This window comes from Salmo salar, chromosome 09, assembly GCF_965601325.2.
Source record: "Salmo salar chromosome 09, fSalSal1, whole genome shotgun sequence".
In the NCBI taxonomy this organism is placed as follows: Eukaryota; Metazoa; Chordata; class Actinopteri; order Salmoniformes; family Salmonidae; genus Salmo; species Salmo salar.
Genome location: NC_138299.1, coordinates 37,596,834 through 37,616,359, shown reverse-complemented (window position 1 = coordinate 37,616,359; position 19,526 = coordinate 37,596,834). Strand labels below are relative to the sequence as shown.

The 19,526-nt window shown below is 43.7% G+C and overlaps 1 protein-coding gene across 5 annotated transcripts in view; it reads left to right on the top strand.

Annotated features, from left to right (window-relative positions):
* gphna (gephyrin a) overlaps window positions 1-19,526 on the top strand; it is a 173,767-nt gene that overhangs the window by 92,853 nt on the left and 61,388 nt on the right. For 2 of the 5 annotated variants that reach the window (XM_014211282.3, XM_014211279.3), the window contains exons 5-9: window positions 1,563-1,724; window positions 1,839-2,012; window positions 3,932-4,084; window positions 5,367-5,501; window positions 16,722-16,856. In XM_014211282.3, coding sequence (XP_014066757.1) covers window positions 1,563-1,724; window positions 1,839-2,012; window positions 3,932-4,084; window positions 5,367-5,501; window positions 16,722-16,856 — 759 coding nt within the window. The remainder of the gene's footprint in view (window positions 1-1,562; window positions 1,725-1,838; window positions 2,013-3,931; window positions 4,085-5,366; window positions 5,502-16,721; window positions 16,857-19,526) is intronic. The other 3 variants (XM_014211285.3, XM_045723618.2, XM_082955756.1) reach the window with 2 other exon arrangements.

Below are 19,526 nucleotides of genomic sequence, written 5' to 3'. Positions count from 1 at the left end.
GAATACATATACATTCCTGTCTGAAGTTTGCCAATGAACATCTGAATGATTCAGAGGACAACTGGGTGAAAGTGTTGTGGTCAGATGAGACCAAAATGGAGCTCTTTGGCATCAACTCAACTCGCCGTGTTTGGAGGAGGAGGAATGCTGCCTATGACCACAAGAACACCATCTCCACCGTCAAACATGGAGGTGGAAACATTATGCTTTTGGGGTGTTTTTCTGCTAAGGGGACAGGACAACTTCACCGCATCAAAGGGACGATGGACGGGGCCATGTACCGTCTAATCTTGGGTGAGTACATCCTTCACAACAGCCAGGGCATTGAAAATGGGTCGTGGATGGGTATTCCAGCATGACAATGACCCAAAACACACGGCCAAGGCAACAAAGGAGTGGCTCAAGAAGAACCACATTAAGGTCCTGGAGTGGTCTAGCCTGTCTCCAGACCTTAATCCCATAGAAAATCTGTGGAGGGAGCTGAAGGTTCGAGTTGCCAAACGTCAGCCTCGAAACTTTAATGACTTGGAGAAGATCTGCAAAGAGGAGTGGGACAAAATCCCTCCTGAGATGTGTGCAAACCTGGTGGCCAACTACAAGAAACGTCTGACCTCTGTGATTGCCAACAAGGGTTTTGCCACCAAGTACTAAATCATGTTTTGCAGAGGGGTTAAATACTTTTTTCCCCCAATAAAATGCAAATCAATTTATAAACTTTTTGACATGCGGTTTTCTGTTTTTTTTGTTGTTGTTATTCTGTCTCTCACTGTTCAAATAAACCTACCATTAAAATTATAGACTGATCATTTCTTTGTAAGTGGGCAAACGTACAAAATCAGCAGGGGATCAAATACTTTTTTCCCTCACTGTATATTCTTCACAGAAAATGAACCAAGATCAATGAGTCTCAGGTTGAAAAAAGTATTAATTTTATCATGTATCTTTTAGTAAACATTGAAAATCACTTAAACTGTCTCCCCCATGGTGTGTGGATCGAAAAAACGGGCTGCTAGGAGGAATTTCTCCCCAGGGGATCCACGGGTTAACCGGGGGTCTCTCACACACACAACCGAGGCGAAGGGCTTTGAGATAAAGAAACATCAGGGATTAAAAGGAATCACTGTTCTATTCATGCCAGCAGCACCCTGACTGACTGTTAGCACAGTGACTATGGTTCTGCTCATGGGAGTAGTAATTACTGCAGTACTTTCACTAGGCCCAAGTCACTAGGGTATTACTAGTGGATGGAGCTTTGCAGTCGGTTACTACAGTAGGTTAAGCCGTAACTTTTTCCACGCAGTTAGGCTGTAATCTCAGCCCTGGCTTTAGACCTTGTTGCCAGTTAGGCTGTAATCTCAGCCCTGCCCTTAGACCTTGTTGCCAGTTAGGCTGTAATCTCAGCCCTGCCCTTAGACCTTGTTGCCAGTTAGGCTGTAATCTCAGCCCAGGCCTTAAACCTTCTTGCCCATCCCTGACCCTGCTGAAGGTGAATGTAATATTTGTTCAGTACAGTAACCAGTGTTCCCTTTCACTCTGTCCCTTCCTACTTCCCCATGTGGCAGGCCACCAGAGAGGTGATAGAGCGCGAGGCTCCAGGGATGGCCCTAGCTATGCTGATGGGCTCCCTTCAGGTCACACCTCTGGGCATGCTTTCCAGGCCTGTCTGTGGAATCAGAGGCAAAACCCTCATCATCAACCTACCTGGCAGCAAGAAGGGCTCACAGGTAAAATCTGTGTGTCTGTGTGTGTGTGTGTGTGTGTGTGTGTGTGTGTGTGTGTGTGTGTGTGTGTGTGTGTGTACTCTCCTTGACCTCTGACCCCTAACTCTCTTCCTACAGGAGTGTTTCCAGTTCATCCTTCCAGCTCTGCCCCACGCCATTGACCTGCTGCGGGATGCGGTTGTGAAGGTGAAGGATGTCCACGAGGCTCTGGAGGACCTGCCCTCACCCCCACCACCCCTCTCCCCGCCCCTCACCCTCAACAGCATTGCCTGCACTCAGACAGAGGACAAGGTGACACTCTTTGGCTCTCCTCCTATGCGTTTGCATTTCTTTTTGGAAGAAAAAGAGGGTGATATACACATCCCACACCGCATGATAATGAGGGGACCCTACAGGATAATGATATGTTCCTACAGGATAATGAGATGTTCCAACAGGATAATGAGAGGACCCTACATGATAATGAGATGTTCTTACATGATAATGAGAGGACCCTACATGATAATGAGAATAGGCCCCTTCATGATAATGAGAGTAGTCCCCTTCGTGATAATGAGAGTAGGCTCCTTCGTGATAATGAGAGTAGGCTCCTTCGTGATAATGAGAGTAGGCACCTTCGTGATAATGAGAGTAGACACCTTCGTGATAATGAGAGTAGGCACCTTCGTGATAATGAGAGTAGGCACCTTCGTGATAATGAGAGTAGGCACCTTCGTGATAATGAGAGTAGGCACCTTCGTGATAATGAGAGTAGGCCCCTTCATGATAATGAGAGTAGGCACCTTCGTGATAATGAGAGTAGGCACCTTCGTGATAATGAGAGTAGGCACCTTCGTGATAATGAGAGTAGGCACCTTCGTGATAATGAGAGTAGGCCCCTTCGTGATAATGAGAGGAGGCCCCTACGTGATAATGAGAGGAGGTCCCTACGTGATAATGTTGGGAGATCCTTAGGTGATAATGTTGGGATTTCCTTATGTGATAATGTTGGGAGGTCCCTGCGCGATCATGTTGGGAGGTCCCTGCGCGATCATGTTGGGAGGTCCCTGCGCGATCATGCTGGGAGGTCCCTGAGTGATAATGCTAGGAGGTCCCTGCGCGATAATGCTAGGAGGTCCCTGCGCGATAATGCTAGAAGGTCCCTGCGCGCTAATGAGAGGAGGTCCCTGCGCGCTAATGAGAGTTGGTCCCTGCGCGCTAATGAGAGTTGGTCCCTGCGCGCTAATGAGAGGAGGTCCCTGCGCGCTAATTACATTTACATTTTAGTCATTTAGCAGACGCTCTAATCCAGAGCGACTTACAGTAGTGAATGCATACATTCATTTTTTCGTACTGCTCCCCCTAATGAGAGGAGGTCCCTGCGTGCTAATGAGAGGAGGTCCCTGCGCGCTAATGAGAGGAGGTCCCTGCGCGCTAATGAGAGGAGGTCCCTGCGCGCTAATGAGAGGAGGTCCCTGCGCGCTAATGAGAGGAGGTCCCTGCGCGCTAATGAGAGGAGGTCCCTGGGCGCTAATGAGAGGTGGTCCCTGCGCGCTAATGAGAGGAGGTCCCTGCGCCCTAATGAGAGGAGGTCCCTGCGCGCTAATGAGAAGGGACCCCTACACGCTAATGAGAGGAGGCCCCTACGCGCTAATGAGAGGGGCTCCCTACGCGAGAATGAGAGGAGGTCCCTACGCGAGAATGAGAGGAGGTCCCTACGCGATAATGAGAGGAGGTTGCTACGCGAGAACGAGAGGAGGTCCCTACGCGAGAATGAGAGGAGGTCCCTACGCGAGAATGAGAGGAGGTCCCTACGCGAGAATAAGAGGAGGTCCCTACGCGAGAATGAGAGGAGGTCCCTACGCGAGAATGAGAGGAGGTCCCTACACGAGAATGAGAGGAGGTCCCTACACGAGAATGAGAGGAGGTCCCTACACGAGAATGAGAGGAGGTCCCTACACGAGAATGAGAGGAGGTCCCTTCATGATAATGAGAGGAGGTCCCTACACGAGAATGAGAGGAGGTCCCTTCATGATAATGAGAGGAGGTCCCTACATGTAATATAGCTACTTCACAGTGCTTAATTCCTGCACCATAATCACATAATTTTCAGTTTGTAGCAGTATAACTGCTTTTACAGTGGTTATTTTATCCATATGAAATACAGCAGCGTGAGTTGTGGTTTTCTCTATCAATTGTGTTTCCTTAATAAAGTGTATTATTATTATAAGGGTGTGCAGTGTGAGGATGATGATGATGATGAGGATGATGAGAAGATGAAGGACAGATGCTTGGTGTCCACCGAGGACCACCATACCCACCACCACCACTCCCACTCCCATGGACACAACTCACACATCACCGCCGCCGCCATCGCTGCCAAGGTAAACACTCAATGGCCTGTTGCTGTTTTTCATGTTAGAATCCTCAAGTTAACTTCAACATGGATATTTCAGCCCAGAAGTTGTTTATAAAATGAATTATGATCATTTGCCCAGACTAAAGAAGGGAGATCTAGCAGAAATAGAGGGATATAGGAAGGAGAAAAGAGGAAGATGAATGGGTGGAGAGGAAAATGGAGAGTGAGGGCTGAACGAGGGATAAGAGAGGAAGAAAGGGAGCTAGGTCTCAGAATACATGTATTGTGTTTGCTACATAAGAAACCGATCTCCCTGTTAACTGCATTACTGCACGTGTGCTGAGCCTTCATCTTGATACATCAGTACATCAGTGTGTATGTTTACCTGCCGTGTGTGTATGTTTACCTGCCGTGTGTATGTTTACCTGCCGTGTGTATGTGTTTACCTGCCGTGTGTATGTTTACCTGCCGTGTGTGTGTGTTTACCTGCCGTGTGTATGTTTACCTGCCGTGTGTGTGTGTGTTTACCTGCCGTGTGTATGTTTACCTGCCGTGTGTGTGTGTTTACCTGCCGTGTGTGTGTGTTTACCTGCCGTGTGTGTGTTTACCTGTCGTGTGTGTGTGTTTACCTGCCGTGTGTGTGTGTTTACCCGCCGTGTGTGTGTTTACCTGCCGTGTGTGTGTTTACCTGCCGTGTGTATGTTTACCTGCCGTGTGTGTGTGTTTACCCGCCGTGTGTGTGTGTTTACCCGCCGTGTGTGTGTGTTTACCCGCCGTGTGTGTGTGTTTACCTGCCGTGTGTGTGTTTACCTGTCGTGTGTGTGTGTTTACCTGTCGTGTGTGTGTTTACCTGCCGTGTGTGTTTACCTGCCGTGTGTGTGTTTACCTGTCGTGTGTGTGTGTTTACCTGCCGTGTGTGTGTGTTGACCCGCCGTGTGTGTGTTTACCCGCCGTGTGTGTGTTTACCTGCCGTGTGTGTGTGTTAACCCGCCGTGTGTGTGTGTTTACCCGCCGTGTGTGTGTGTTTACCCGCCGTGTGTGTGTTTACTCGCCGTGTGTGTGTTTACCCGTCGTGTGTGTGTTTACCCGTTGTGTGTGTGTGTTTACCTGTCGTATGTGTGTGTTTACCTGCCGTGTGTGTTTACCTGCCGTGTGTGTGTGTTTACCTGTCGTGTGTGTGTGTTTACCCGCCGTGTGTGTTTGTGTATATGCCTGTGTGCATTGCATATGCCTGTGTGCATATGCCTGTGTGCGTGCCTATTATGTGTGTATTCATGTTTCATCCTGTGTTGACCATCCATCAACAGAAGGGGAAGCCCCAGCACCATAACCATGCTGTTGTCATGGCTAAAGGTAGCCAGTATCTACCTGGTCTGGTATCGAACCTCCCCCCTGCCCCACCTCATTACACCTGCTCCTGCTCTGGAGACCAGCCGGTAATGGTAAGACCCCTCAAATCTGCCCACCCACCCTCATGTCACACGTTGCTCCTACATCACATTTCACTGTACTCTGCACGCCACCCATCCCATAATTCCTCCCTGCAAACTTGAACACCATGAATCTCAAAAGTGCTCGATCCCGTCCTATCCCTGCCTCCTTTTCAGATCTGAGGAGAGGAATCTTAGGAGGTGAGGAGGCGAGGAATGAAGAAGGCCTTTTGAGATTCACCCCATCTTGTATAGGTCATGACGCGTGGTGTATCGCTAGGTGTAGCCCAGACAGTGTTATTAGCACTAGCTGGATTAGCCTGTGTTGCTAATTAGCGGAAAGGGGTTCAGTGCTGGGCTGCCAGTAAAGCCTATGGGCCCACTAGCACCGCTCAAATGAGCCGTGCGGATCACAGTCGCAGATCCACACATCCACAGTAGCAGCCCTGGGGGGAAACTGTGGGCCTGCCTGGCCTGTCTGTCTCCTCACAGGGTCACACTCGCACTGCAGCCATACTAAGTATGGTACACACACACACACACACACACACACACACACACACACACACACACACACACACACACACACACACACACACACACACACACACACACAGGGTTTAACATGCATCTGGAACTAGCGTCTAATGATGTTTAGAATGAATTTATATTGTTACAGTTATTACAAAAGTCTACCTGGCCAATCAGAAAACAGATGACTGACTGACCAATCTGTGTGTGTTTTCGAGGTGTCTTTTATCTGTGTGTGTTATAGTAGAGATCACAGTGCTGTTTGTACACACAGCTTGCCTCTCTTTTATCTGTGTGTGTTATAGTAGAGATTACAGTGCTGTTTGTACACACAGCTTTCCTCTCTTTTATCTGTGTGTGTTATAGTAGAGATTACAGTGCTGTTTGTACACACAGCTTTCCTCTCTTTTATCTGTGTGTGTTATAGTAGAGATCACAGTGCTGTTTGTACACACAGCTTTCCTCTCTTTTATCTGTGTGTGTTATAGTAGAGATCACAGTGCTGTTTGTACACACAGCTTTCCTCTCTTTTATCTGTGTGTGTTATAGTAGAGATCACAGTGCTGTTTGTACACACAGCTTTCCTCTCTTTTATCTGTGTGTGTTATAGTAGAGATCACAGTGCTGTTTGTACACACAGCTTTCCTCTCTTTTATCTGTGTGTGTTATAGTAGAGATCACAGTGCTGTTTGTACACACAGCTTTCCTCTCTTTTATCTGTGTGTGTTATAGTAGAGATCACAGTGCTGTTTGTACACACAGCTTTCCTCTCTTTTATCTGTGTGTGTTATTGTAGAGATCACAGTGCTGTTTGTACACACAGCTTGCCTCTCTTTTATCTGTGTGTGTTATAGTAGAGATTACAGTGCTGTTTGTACACACAGCTTTCCTCTCTTTTATCTGTGTGTGTTATAGTAGAGATTACAGTGCTGTTTGTACACACAGCTTTCCTCTCTTTTATCTGTGTGTGTTATAGTAGAGATCACAGTGCTGTTTGTACACACAGCTTTCCTCTCTTTTATCTGTGTGTGTTATAGTAGAGATCACAGTGCTGTTTGTACACACAGCTTTCCTCTCTTTTATCTGTGTGTGTTATAGTAGAGATCACAGTGCTGTTTGTACACACAGCTTTCCTCTCTTTTATCTGTGTGTGTTATAGTAGAGATCACAGTGCTGTTTGTACACACAGCTTTCCTCTCTTTTATCTGTGTGTGTTATAGTAGAGATCACAGTGCTGTTTGTACACACAGCTTTCCTCTCTTTTATCTGTGTGTGTTATAGTAGAGATCACAGTGCTGTTTGTACACACAGCTTTCCTCTCTTTTATCTGTGTGTGTTATAGTAGAGATCACAGTGCTGTTTGTACACACAGCTTTCCTCTCTTTTATCTGTGTGTGTTATAGTAGAGATCACAGTGCTGTTTGTACACACAGCTTTCCTCTCTTTTATCTGTGTGTGTTATAGTAGAGATCACAGTGCTGTTTGTACACACAGCTTTCCTCTCTTTTATCTGTGTGTGTTATAGTAGAGATCACAGTGCTGTTTGTACACACAGCTTTCCTCTCTTTTATCTGTGTGTGTTATAGTAGAGATCACAGTGCTGTTTGTACACACAGCTTTCCTCTCTTTTATCTGTGTGTGTTATAGTAGAGATCACAGTGCTGTTTGTACACACAGCTTTCCTCTCTTATCTGTGTGTGTTATAGTAGAGATCACAGTGCTGTTTGTACACACAGCTTTCCTCTCTTTTATCTGTGTGTGTTATAGTAGAGATCACAGTGCTGTTTGTACACACAGCTTTCCTCTCTTTTATCTGTGTGTGTTATAGTAGAGATCACAGTGCTGTTTGTACACACAGCTTTCCTCTCTTTTATCTGTGTGTGTTATAGTAGAGATCACAGTGCTGTTTGTACACACAGCTTTCCTCTCTTTTATCTGTGTGTGTTATAGTAGAGATCACAGTGCTGTTTGTACACACAGCTTTCCTCTCTTTTATCTGTGTGTGTTATAGTAGAGATCACAGTGCTGTTTGTACACACAGCTTTCCTCTCTTTTATCTGTGTGTGTTATAGTAGAGATCACAGTGCTGTTTGTACACACAGCTTTCCTCTCTTTTTTCTGTGTGTGTTATAGTAGAGATCACAGTGCTGTTTGTACACACAGCTTTCCTCTCTTTTATCTGTGTGTGTTATAGTAGAGATCACAGTGCTGTTTGTACACACAGCTTTCCTCTCTTATCTGTGTGTGTTATAGTAGAGATCACAGTGCTGTTTGTACACACAGCTTTCCTCTCTTTTATCTGTGTGTGTTATAGTAGAGATCACAGTGCTGTTTGTACACACAGCTTTCCTCTCTTTTATCTGTGTGTGTTATAGTAGAGATCACAGTGCTGTTTGTACACACAGCTTTCCTCTCTTTTATCTGTGTGTGTTATAGTAGAGATTACAGTGCTGTTTGTACACACAGCTTTCCTCTCTTTTATCTGTGTGTGTTATAGTAGAGATCACAGTGCTGTTTGTACACACAGCTTTCCTCTCTTTTATCTGTGTCTGTTATAGTAGAGATCACAGTGCTGTTTGTACACACAGCTTTCCTCTCTTTTATCTGTGTGTGTTATAGTAGAGATCACAGTGCTGTTTGTACACACAGCTTTCATCTCTTTTATCTGTGTGTGTTATAGTAGAGATTACAGTGCTGTTTGTACACACAGCTTTCCTCTCTTTTATCTGTGTGTGTTATAGTAGAGATCACAGTGCTGTTTGTACACACAGCTTTCCTCTCTTTTATCTGTGTGTTATAGTAGAGATCACAGTGCTGTTTGTACACACAGCTTTCCTCTCTTTTATCTGTGTGTGTTATAGTAGAGATCACAGTGCTGTTTGTACACACAGCTTTCCTCTGTTTTATCTGTGTGTGTTATAGTAGAGATCACAGTGCTGTTTGTACACACAGCTTTCCTCTCTTTTATCTGTGTGTGTTATAGTAGAGATTACAGTGCTGTTTGTACACACAGCTTTCCTCTGTTTTATCTGTGTGTGTTATAGTAGAGATCACAGTGCTGTTTGTACACACAGCTTTCCTCTCTTTTATCTGTGTGTGTTATTGTAGAGATCACAGTGCTGTTTGTACACACAGCTTTCCTCTCTTTTATCTGTGTGTGTTATAGTAGAGATTACAGTGCTGTTTGTACACACAGCTTTCCTCTCTTTTATCTGTGTGTGTTATAGTAGAGATCACAGTGCTGTTTGTACACACAGCTTTCCTCTCTTTTATCTGTGTGTGTTATAGTAGAGATCACAGTGCTGTTTGTACACACAGCTTTCCTCTCTTTTATCTGTGTGTGTTATAGTAGAGATCACAGTGCTGTTTGTACACACAGCTTTCCTCTGTTTTATCTGTGTGTGTTATAGTAGAGATCACAGTGCTGTTTGTACACACAGCTTTCCTCTCTTTTATCTGTGTGTGTTATAGTAGAGATTACAGTGCTGTTTGTACACACAGCTTTCCTCTGTTTTATCTGTGTGTGTTATAGTAGAGATCACAGTGCTGTTTGTACACACAGCTTTCCTCTCTTTTATCTGTGTGTGTTATAGTAGAGATCACAGTGCTGTTTGTACACACAGCTTTCCTCTCTTTTATCTGTGTGTGTTATTGTAGAGATCACAGTGCTGTTTGTACACACAGCTTTCCTCTCTTTTATCTGTGTGTGTTATAGTAGAGATCACAGTGCTGTTTGTACACACAGCTTTCCTCTCTTTTATCTGTGTGTGTTATAGTAGAGATCACAGTGCTGTTTGTACACACAGCTTTCCTCTCTTTTATCTGTGTGTGTTATAGTAGAGATCACAGTGCTGTTTGTACACACAGCTTTCCTCTGTTTTATCTGTGTGTGTTATAGTAGAGATCACAGTGCTGTTTGTACACACAGCTTTCCTCTCTTTTATCTGTGTGTGTTATAGTAGAGATCACAGTGCTGTTTGTACACACAGCTTTCCTCTCTTTTATCTGTGTGTGTTATTGTAGAGATCACAGTGCTGTTTGTACACACAGCTTTCCTCTCTTTTATCTGTGTGTGTTATAGTAGAGATTACAGTGCTGTTTGTACACACAGCTTTCCTCTCTTTTATCTGTGTGTGTTATAGTAGAGATCACAGTGCTGTTTGTAAACACAGCTTTCCTCTCTTTTATCTGTGTGTGTTATAGTAGAGATCACAGTGCTGTTTGTACACACAGCTTTCCTCTCTTTTATCTGTGTGTGTTATAGTAGAGATCACAGTGCTGTTTGTACACACAGCTTTCCTCTGTTTTATCTGTGTGTGTTATAGTAGAGATCACAGTGCTGTTTGTACACACAGCTTTCCTCTCTTTTATCTGTGTGTGTTATAGTAGAGATCACAGTGCTGTTTGTACACACAGCTTTCCTCTGTTTTATCTGTGTGTGTTATAGTAGAGATCACAGTGCTGTTTGTACACACAGCTTTCCTCTCTTTTATCTGTGTGTGTTATAGTAGAGATCACAGTGCTGTTTGTACACACAGCTTTCCTCTCTTTTATCTGTGTGTGTTATTGTAGAGATCACAGTGCTGTTTGTACACACAGCTTTCCTCTCTTTTATCTGTGTGTGTTATAGTAGAGATCACAGTGCTGTTTGTACACACAGCTTTCCTCTCTTTTATCTGTGTGTGTTATAGTAGAGATTACAGTGCTGTTTGTACACACAGCTTTCCTCTCTTTTATCTGTGTGTGTTATAGTAGAGATCACAGTGCTGTTTGTACACACAGCTTTCCTCTCTTTTATCTGTGTGTGTTATAGTAGAGATCACAGTGCTGTTTGTACACACAGCTTTCCTCTCTTTTATCTGTGTGTGTTATAGTAGAGATTACAGTGCTGTTTGTACACACAGCTTTCCTCTCTTTTATCTGTGTGTGTTATAGTAGAGATCACAGTGCTGTTTGTACACACAGCTTTCCTCTCTTTTATCTGTGTGTGTTATAGTAGAGATCACAGTGCTGTTTGTACACACAGCTTTCCTCTCTTTTATCTGTGTGTGTTATAGTAGAGATCACAGTGCTGTTTGTACACACAGCTTTCCTCTCTTTTATCTGTGTGTGTTATAGTAGAGATCACAGTGCTGTTTGTACACACAGCTTTCCTCTCTTTTATCTGTGTGTGTTATAGTAGAGATCACAGTGCTGTTTGTACACACAGCTTTCCTCTCTTTTATCTGTGTGTGTTATAGTAGAGATTACAGTGCTGTTTGTACACACAGCTTTCCTCTGTTTTATCTGTGTGTGTTATAGTAGAGATCACAGTGCTGTTTGTACACACAGCTTTGCTCTCTTTTATCTGTGTGTGTTATTGTAGAGATCACAGTGCTGTTTGTACACACAGCTTTCCTCTCTTTTATCTGTGTGTGTTATAGTAGAGATCACAGTGCTGTTTGTACACACAGCTTTCCTCTCTTTTATCTGTGTGTGTTATAGTAGAGATTACAGTGCTGTTTGTACACACAGCTTTCCTCTCTTTTATCTGTGTGTGTTATAGTAGAGATCACAGTGCTGTTTGTACACACAGCTTTCCTCTCTTTTATCTGTGTGTGTTATAGTAGAGATCACAGTGCTGTTTGTACACACAGCTTTCCTCTCTTTTATCTGTGTGTGTTATAGTAGAGATCACAGTGCTGTTTGTACACACAGCTTTCCTCTCTTTTATCTGTGTGTGTTATAGTAGAGATCACAGTGCTGTTTGTACACACAGCTTTCCTCTCTTTTATCTGTGTGTGTTATAGTAGAGATCACAGTGCTGTTTGTATACACAGCTTTCCTCTCTTTTATCTGTGTGTGTTATAGTAGAGATCACAGTGCTGTTTGTACACACAGCTTTCCTCTCTTTTATCTGTGTGTGTTATAGTAGAGATCACAGTGCTGTTTGTACACACAGCTTTCCTCTCTTTTATCTGTGTGTGTTATAGTAGAGATCACAGTGCTGTTTGTACACACAGCTTTCCTCTCTTTTATCTGTGTGTGTTATAGTAGAGATCACAGTGCTGTTTGTACACACAGCTTTCCTCTCTTTTATCTGTGTGTGTTATAGTAGAGATCACAGTGCTGTTTGTACACACAGCTTTCCTCTCTTTTATCTGTGTGTGTTATAGTAGAGATCACAGTGCTGTTTGTACACACAGCTTTCCTCTCTTTTATCTGTGTGTGTTATAGTAGAGATCACAGTGCTGTTTGTACACACAGCTTTCCTCTCTTTTATCTGTGTGTGTTATAGTAGAGATCACAGTGCTGTTTGTACACACAGCTTTCCTCTCTTTTATCTGTGTGTGTTATAGTAGAGATCACAGTGCTGTTTGTACACACAGCTTTCCTCTCTTTTATCTGTGTGTGTTATAGTAGAGATCACAGTGCTGTTTGTACACACAGCTTTCCTCTTTTTATCTGTGTGTGTTATAGTAGAGATCACAGTGCTGTTTGTACACACAGCTTTCCTCTCTTTTATCTGTGTGTGTTATAGTAGAGATCACAGTGCTGTTTGTACACACAGCTTTCCTCTCTTTTATCTGTGTGTGTTATAGTAGAGATCACAGTGCTGTTTGTACACACAGCTTTCCTCTCTTTTATCTGTGTGTGTTATAGTAGAGATCACAGTGCTGTTTGTACACACAGCTTTCCTCTCTTTTATCTGTGTGTGTTATAGTAGAGATCACAGTGCTGTTTGTACACACAGCTTTCCTCTCTTTTATCTGTGTGTGTTATAGTAGAGATCACAGTGCTGTTTGTACACACAGCTTTCCTCTGTTTTATCTGTGTGTGTTATAGTAGAGATCACAGTGCTGTTTGTACACACAGCTTTCCTCTCTTTTATCTGTGTGTGTTATAGTAGAGATTACAGTGCTGTTTGTACACACAGCTTTCCTCTCTTTTATCTGTGTGTGTTATAGTAGAGATCACAGTGCTGTTTGTACACACAGCTTTCCTCTCTTTTATCTGTGTGTGTTATAGTAGAGATCACAGTGCTGTTTGTACACACAGCTTTCCTCTCTTTTATCTGTGTGTGTTATAGTAGAGATCACAGTGCTGTTTGTACACACAGCTTTCCTCTCTTTTATCTGTGTGTGTTATAGTAGAGATCACAGTGCTGTTTGTACACACAGCTTTCCTCTCTTTTATCTGTGTGTGTTATAGTAGAGATCACAGTGCTGTTTGTACACACAGCTTTCCTCTCTTTTATCTGTGTGTGTTATAGTAGAGATCACAGTGCTGTTTGTACACACAGCTTTCCTCTCTTTTATCTGTGTGTGTTATAGTAGAGATCACAGTGCTGTTTGTACACACAGCTTTCCTCTCTTTTATCTGTGTGTGTTATAGTAGAGATCACAGTGCTGTTTGTACACACAGCTTTCCTCTCTTTTATCTGTGTGTGTTATAGTAGAGATCACAGTGCTGTTTGTACACACAGCTTTCCTCTCTTTTATCTGTGTGTGTTATAGTAGAGATCACAGTGCTGTTTGTACACACAGCTTTCCTCTCTTTTATCTGTGTGTGTTATAGTAGAGATCACAGTGCTGTTTGTACACACAGCTTTCCTCTCTTTTATCTGTGTGTGTTATAGTAGAGATCACAGTGCTGTTTGTACACACAGCTTTCCTCTCTTTTATCTGTGTGTGTTATAGTAGAGATCACAGTGCTGTTTGTACACACAGCTTTCCTCTCTTTTATCTGTGTGTGTTATAGTAGAGATCACAGTGCTGTTTGTACACACAGCTTTCCTCTCTTTTATCTGTGTGTGTTATAGTAGAGATCACAGTGCTGTTTGTACACACAGCTTTCCTCTCTTTTATCTGTGTGTGTTATAGTAGAGATCACAGTGCTGTTTGTACACACAGCTTTCCTCTCTTTTATCTGTGTGTGTTATAGTAGAGATCACAGTGCTGTTTGTACACACAGCTTTCCTCTCTTTTATCTGTGTGTGTTATAGTAGAGATCACAGTGCTGTTTGTACACACAGCTTTCCTCTCTTTTATCTGTGTGTGTTATAGTAGAGATCACAGTGCTGTTTGTACACACAGCTTTCCTCTCTTTTATCTGTGTGTGTTATAGTAGAGATTACAGTGCTGTTTGTACACACAGCTTTCCTCTGTTTTATGTGTGTGTGTTATAGTAGAGATCACAGTGCTGTTTGTACACACAGCTTTCCTCTCTTTTATCTGTGTGTGTTATTGTAGAGATCACAGTGCTGTTTGTACACACAGCTTTCCTCTCTTTTATCTGTGTGTGTTATAGTAGAGATCACAGTGCTGTTTGTACACACAGCTTTCCTCTCTTTTATCTGTGTGTGTTATAGTAGAGATCACAGTGCTGTTTGTACACACAGCTTTCCTCTCTTTTATCTGTGTGTGTTATAGTAGAGATCACAGTGCTGTTTGTACACACAGCTTTCCTCTCTTTTATCTGTGTGTGTTATAGTAGAGATCACAGTGCTGTTTGTACACACAGCTTTCCTCTCTTTTATCTGTGTGTGTTATAGTAGAGATCACAGTGCTGTTTGTACACACAGCTTTCCTCTCTTTTATCTGTGTGTGTTATAGTAGAGATCACAGTGCTGTTTGTACACACAGCTTTCCTCTCTTTTATCTGTGTGTGTTATAGTAGAGATTACAGTGCTGTTTGTACACACAGCTTTCCTCTCTTTTATCTGTGTGTGTTATAGTAGAGATCACAGTGCTGTTTGTACACACAGCTTTCCTCTCTTTTATCTGTGTGTGTTATAGTAGAGATCACAGTGCTGTTTGTACACACAGCTTTCCTCTCTTTTATCTGTGTGTGTTATAGTAGAGATCACAGTGCTGTTTGTACACACAGCTTTCCTCTCTTTTATCTGTGTGTGTTATAGTAGAGATCACAGTGCTGTTTGTACACACAGCTTTCCTCTCTTTTATCTGTGTGTGTTATAGTAGAGATCACAGTGCTGTTTGTACACACAGCTTTCCTCTCTTTTATCTGTGTGTGTTATAGTAGAGATCACAGTGCTGTTTGTACACACAGCTTTCCTCTCTTTTATCTGTGTGTGTTATAGTAGAGATCACAGTGCTGTTTGTACACACAGCTTTCCTCTCTTTTATCTGTGTGTGTTATAGTAGAGATCACAGTGCTGTTTGTACACACAGCTTTCCTCTGTTTTATCTGTGTGTGTTATAGTAGAGATCACAGTGCTGTTTGTACACACAGCTTTCCTCTCTTTTATCTGTGTGTGTTATAGTAGAGATCACAGTGTTGTTTGTACACACAGCTTTCCTCTCTTTTATCTGTGTGTGTTATAGTAGAGATCACAGTGCTGTTTGTACACACAGCTTTCCTCTCTTTTATCTGTGTGTGTTATAGTAGAGATCACAGTGCTGTTTGTACACACAGCTTTCCTCTCTTTTATCTGTGTGTGTTATAGTAGAGATCACAGTGCTGTTTGTACACACAGCTTTCCTCTCTTTTATCTGTGTGTGTTATAGTAGAGATTACAGTGCTGTTTGTACACACAGCTTTCCTCTGTTTTATCTGTGTGTGTTATAGTAGAGATCACAGTGCTGTTTGTACACACAGCTTTCCTCTCTTTTATCTGTGTGTGTTATAGTAGAGATCACAGTGCTGTTTGTACACACAGCTTTCCTCTCTTTTATCTGTGTGTGTTATTGTAGAGATCACAGTGCTGTTTGTACACACAGCTTTCCTCTCTTTTATCTGTGTGTGTTATAGTAGAGATTACAGTGCTGTTTGTACACACAGCTTTCCTCTCTTTTATCTGTGTGTGTTATAGTAGAGATCACAGTGGTGTTTGTACACACAGCTTTCCTCTCTTTTATCTGTGTGTGTTAGAGTAGAGATCACAGTGCTGTTTGTACACACAGCTTTCCTCTCTTTTATCTGTGTGTGTTATAGTAGAGATTACAGTGCTGTTTGTACACACAGCTTTCCTCTCTTTTATCTGTGTGTGTTATAGTAGAGATCACAGTGCTGTTTGTACACACAGCTTTCCTCTCTTTTATCTGTGTGTGTTATAGTAGAGATCACAGTGCTGTTTGTACACACAGCTTTCCTCTGTTTTATCTGTGTGTGTTATAGTAGAGATCACAGTGCTGTTTGTACACACAGCTTTCCTCTCTTTTATCTGTGTGTGTTATAGTAGAGATTACAGTGCTGTTTGTACACACAGCTTTCCTCTCTTTTATCTGTGTGTGTTATAGTAGAGATCACAGTGCTGTTTGTACACACAGCTTTCCTCTCTTTTATCTGTGTGTGTTATAGTAGAGATCACAGTGCTGTTTGTACACACAGCTTTCCTCTCTTTTATCTGTGTGTGTTATAGTAGAGATTACAGTGCTGTTTGTACACACAGCTTTCCTCTCTTTTATCTGTGTGTGTTATAGTAGAGATCACAGTGCTGTTTGTACACACAGCTTTCCTCTCTTTTATCTGTGTGTGTTATAGTAGAGATCACAGTGCTGTTTGTACACACAGCTTTCCTCTCTTTTATCTGTGTGTGGATAACTACTTGTGTGTGTTGTAGATATTGCTCTGTCTGTCTGTCTGTCTGTCTGTCTGTCTGTCTGTCTGTCTGTCTGTCTGTCTGTCTGTCTGTCTGTCTGTCGTGCTGCGTGTGTGTGTAGTAGTAAATATAACTAGATATAACTTGTCTCTCCATAGATCCCAGACAGCATAATCTCTAGGGGTGTGCAGGTTCTTCCCAGAGACACAACTTCTCTGAGCACCACGCCCTCCGAGTCGCCACGCGCCCAGGCCACCTCGCGCCTCTCCACTGCCTCCTGCCCCACACCCAAAGTAAGACACCTCCTGTAACTATTCTTATACCTATACCACTGCCCATCCATCTACCCCTCCACCTCCCCCTGCCACTCACCCGGCCACGCTCAGTCCTCTCACATCCTAACACTACCCTCCCTCCTTCCACCTTGCTGCTGTCTCCCCCTCACTCTGACCCATCAAGGCTTGGAGGTGGAGGCCTGTTGCTTCTTGACTCCCTCCCTCTCCCCTCCTCCATGCTTTTAGGGGAGGTCATTTATTGGATCCCTTTGGTTCTGTAACTCTGAGATCATGTCCAGTATGTTGTTCGTTGATTGGGTGTAATTATAGGCTCCTCCTCCTAACCTCGATTCCATCCTATCCCCATACTTTACTTTAACATTTGAACATTTTATTTCCTGACTGTAGAAACGTCCTGTGATTGTCACAGCACACAGAGGGGCGGACGAATGACCTCTGCTGGAGTGTCCCGTTCAATCTTTGATTGACAGGTGTCATGTTGTTTATATCTGTTTCAAACTGCACTGTGGCCATGGAAACAAAGGAACCAGACATACATAGTGCTGCTGTTCATGTCCTAACAATACCTGTGTTCTGTTCCTCACAATGTTGCTGAGCTAACAGAGAGGGGTAGTGGTAGGGGAAAGAGGAGAGGAGGTGTAACTTGACTAGATCAGACTGGTGGGAGGAGAGGAGGTGTAACTTGACTAGATCAGACTGGTGGGAGGAGAGGAGGTGTAACTTGACTAGATCAGACTGGATGGTAGACTTTGTATTTCACCACCAAACCCATTCTCATCATGTCACAATTTATAGCAGCTAGCTATTTCTGTGGAAGATTGTGGCTTTGCAGCCACTGTGATCATTCCATACCTCTGTACCTCCATTTCTCCATACGTCTTGAATTTGTGTTGAGTCTGTCTCCACCTGGTGAGGTGTTCCATAGGGGAAGGCTGTATCTGTCTCCACCTGGTGAGGTGTTCCATAGGGGAAGGCTGTATCTGTCTCCACCTGGTGAGGTGTTTCATAGGGGAAGGCTGTATCTGTCTCCACCTGGTGAGGTGTTCCTTAGGGGAAGGCTGTATCTGTCTCCACCTGGTGAGGTGTTCCTTAGGGGAAGGCTGTATCTGTCTCCACCTGGTGAGGTGTTTCATAGGGGAAGGCTGTATCTGTCTCCACCTGGTGAGGTGTTCCATAGGGGAAGGCTGTATCTGTCTCCACCTGGTGAGGTGTTTCATAGGGGAAGGCTGTATCTGTCTCCACCTGGTGAGGTGTTCCATAGGGGAAGGCTGTATCTGTCTCCACCTGGTGAGGTGTTCCATAGGGGAAGGCTGTATCTGTCTCCACCTGGTGAGGTGTTTCATAGGGGAAGGCTGTATCTGTCTCCACCTGGTGAGGTGTTCCATAGGGGAAGGCTGTATCTGTCTCCACCTGGTGAGGTGTTCCATAGGGGAAGGCTGTATCTGTCTCCACCTGGTGAGGTGTTCCATAGGGGAAGGCTGTATCTGTCTCCACCTTGTGAGGTGTTCCATAGGGGAAGGCTGTATCTGTCTCCACCTGGTGAGGTGTTCCTTAGGGGAAGGCTGTATCTGTCTCCACCTGGTGAGGTGTTCCATAGGGGAAGGCTGTATCTGTCTCCACCTTGTGAGGTGTTCCATAGGGGAAGGCTGTATCTGTCTCCACCTGGTGAGGTGTTTCATAGGGGAAGGCTGTATCTGTCTCCACCTGGTGAGGTGTTTCATAGGGGAAGGCTGTATCTGTCTCCACCTGGTGAGGTGTTCCATAGGGGAAGGCTGTATCTGTCTCCACCTGGTGAGGTGTTCCATAGGGGAAGGCTGTATCTGTCTCCACCTGGTGAGGTGTTTCATAGGGGAAGGCTGTATCTGTCTCCACCTGGTGAGGTGTTTCATAGGGGAAGGCTGTATCTGTCTCCACCTGGTGAGGTGTTCCTTAGGGGAAGGCTGTATGTGTCTCCACCTGGTGAGGTGTTCCATAGGGGAAGGCTGTATCTGTCTCCACCTGGTGAGGTGTTCCATAGGGGAAGGCTGTATCTGTCTCCACCTGGTGAGGTGTTCCATAGGTATGTATAGAATAACTATCTTCAAAGTAATGACTCGAGACGTCGGGTTTGAAATGAAAGCTTCTTTTAGTAATAATACTTGTTCACGTTACATTTAACAACTTTAGATTCTACAAAACAATAAAAGTTGGTTGCTAGCAAAAAGTCAGGATAATCACTTGACATAACTGGCACGTTCTCTCTCTACCTCCTGTCGCAAAGCATTCTGGAACTTGCAGTCAAAAGCGTAATCCAATACTAACCAATACAACAAAATATGTATGTAGTTCTCTCAATCTCCAACACACAAATTCTAATACAATTGCATATGTAAATAACTGTAAAGAAAATATCTTTAGATACCGCTCAATGAATTAACTTAAACATTAACTCTGTAACCCATTAAAGTTACAACATCGTCCCCTCCGATGAACAACTGTGTTCATCTAAATCTCTAGGCAGTATATCAACTGAATAGGTCTCCTCAACAAAGTCCCTGAAGCAGTATGAACTGAACATGACCTAACTAGGCCATCTCGGCCTGGAAACAGTTCCTCAATCTTTCCTAGTTTCCAGGTTTGTCTGGGTGTGTTATCTTCTCCAATGAGTACAACGTCACCCGCTTTCAG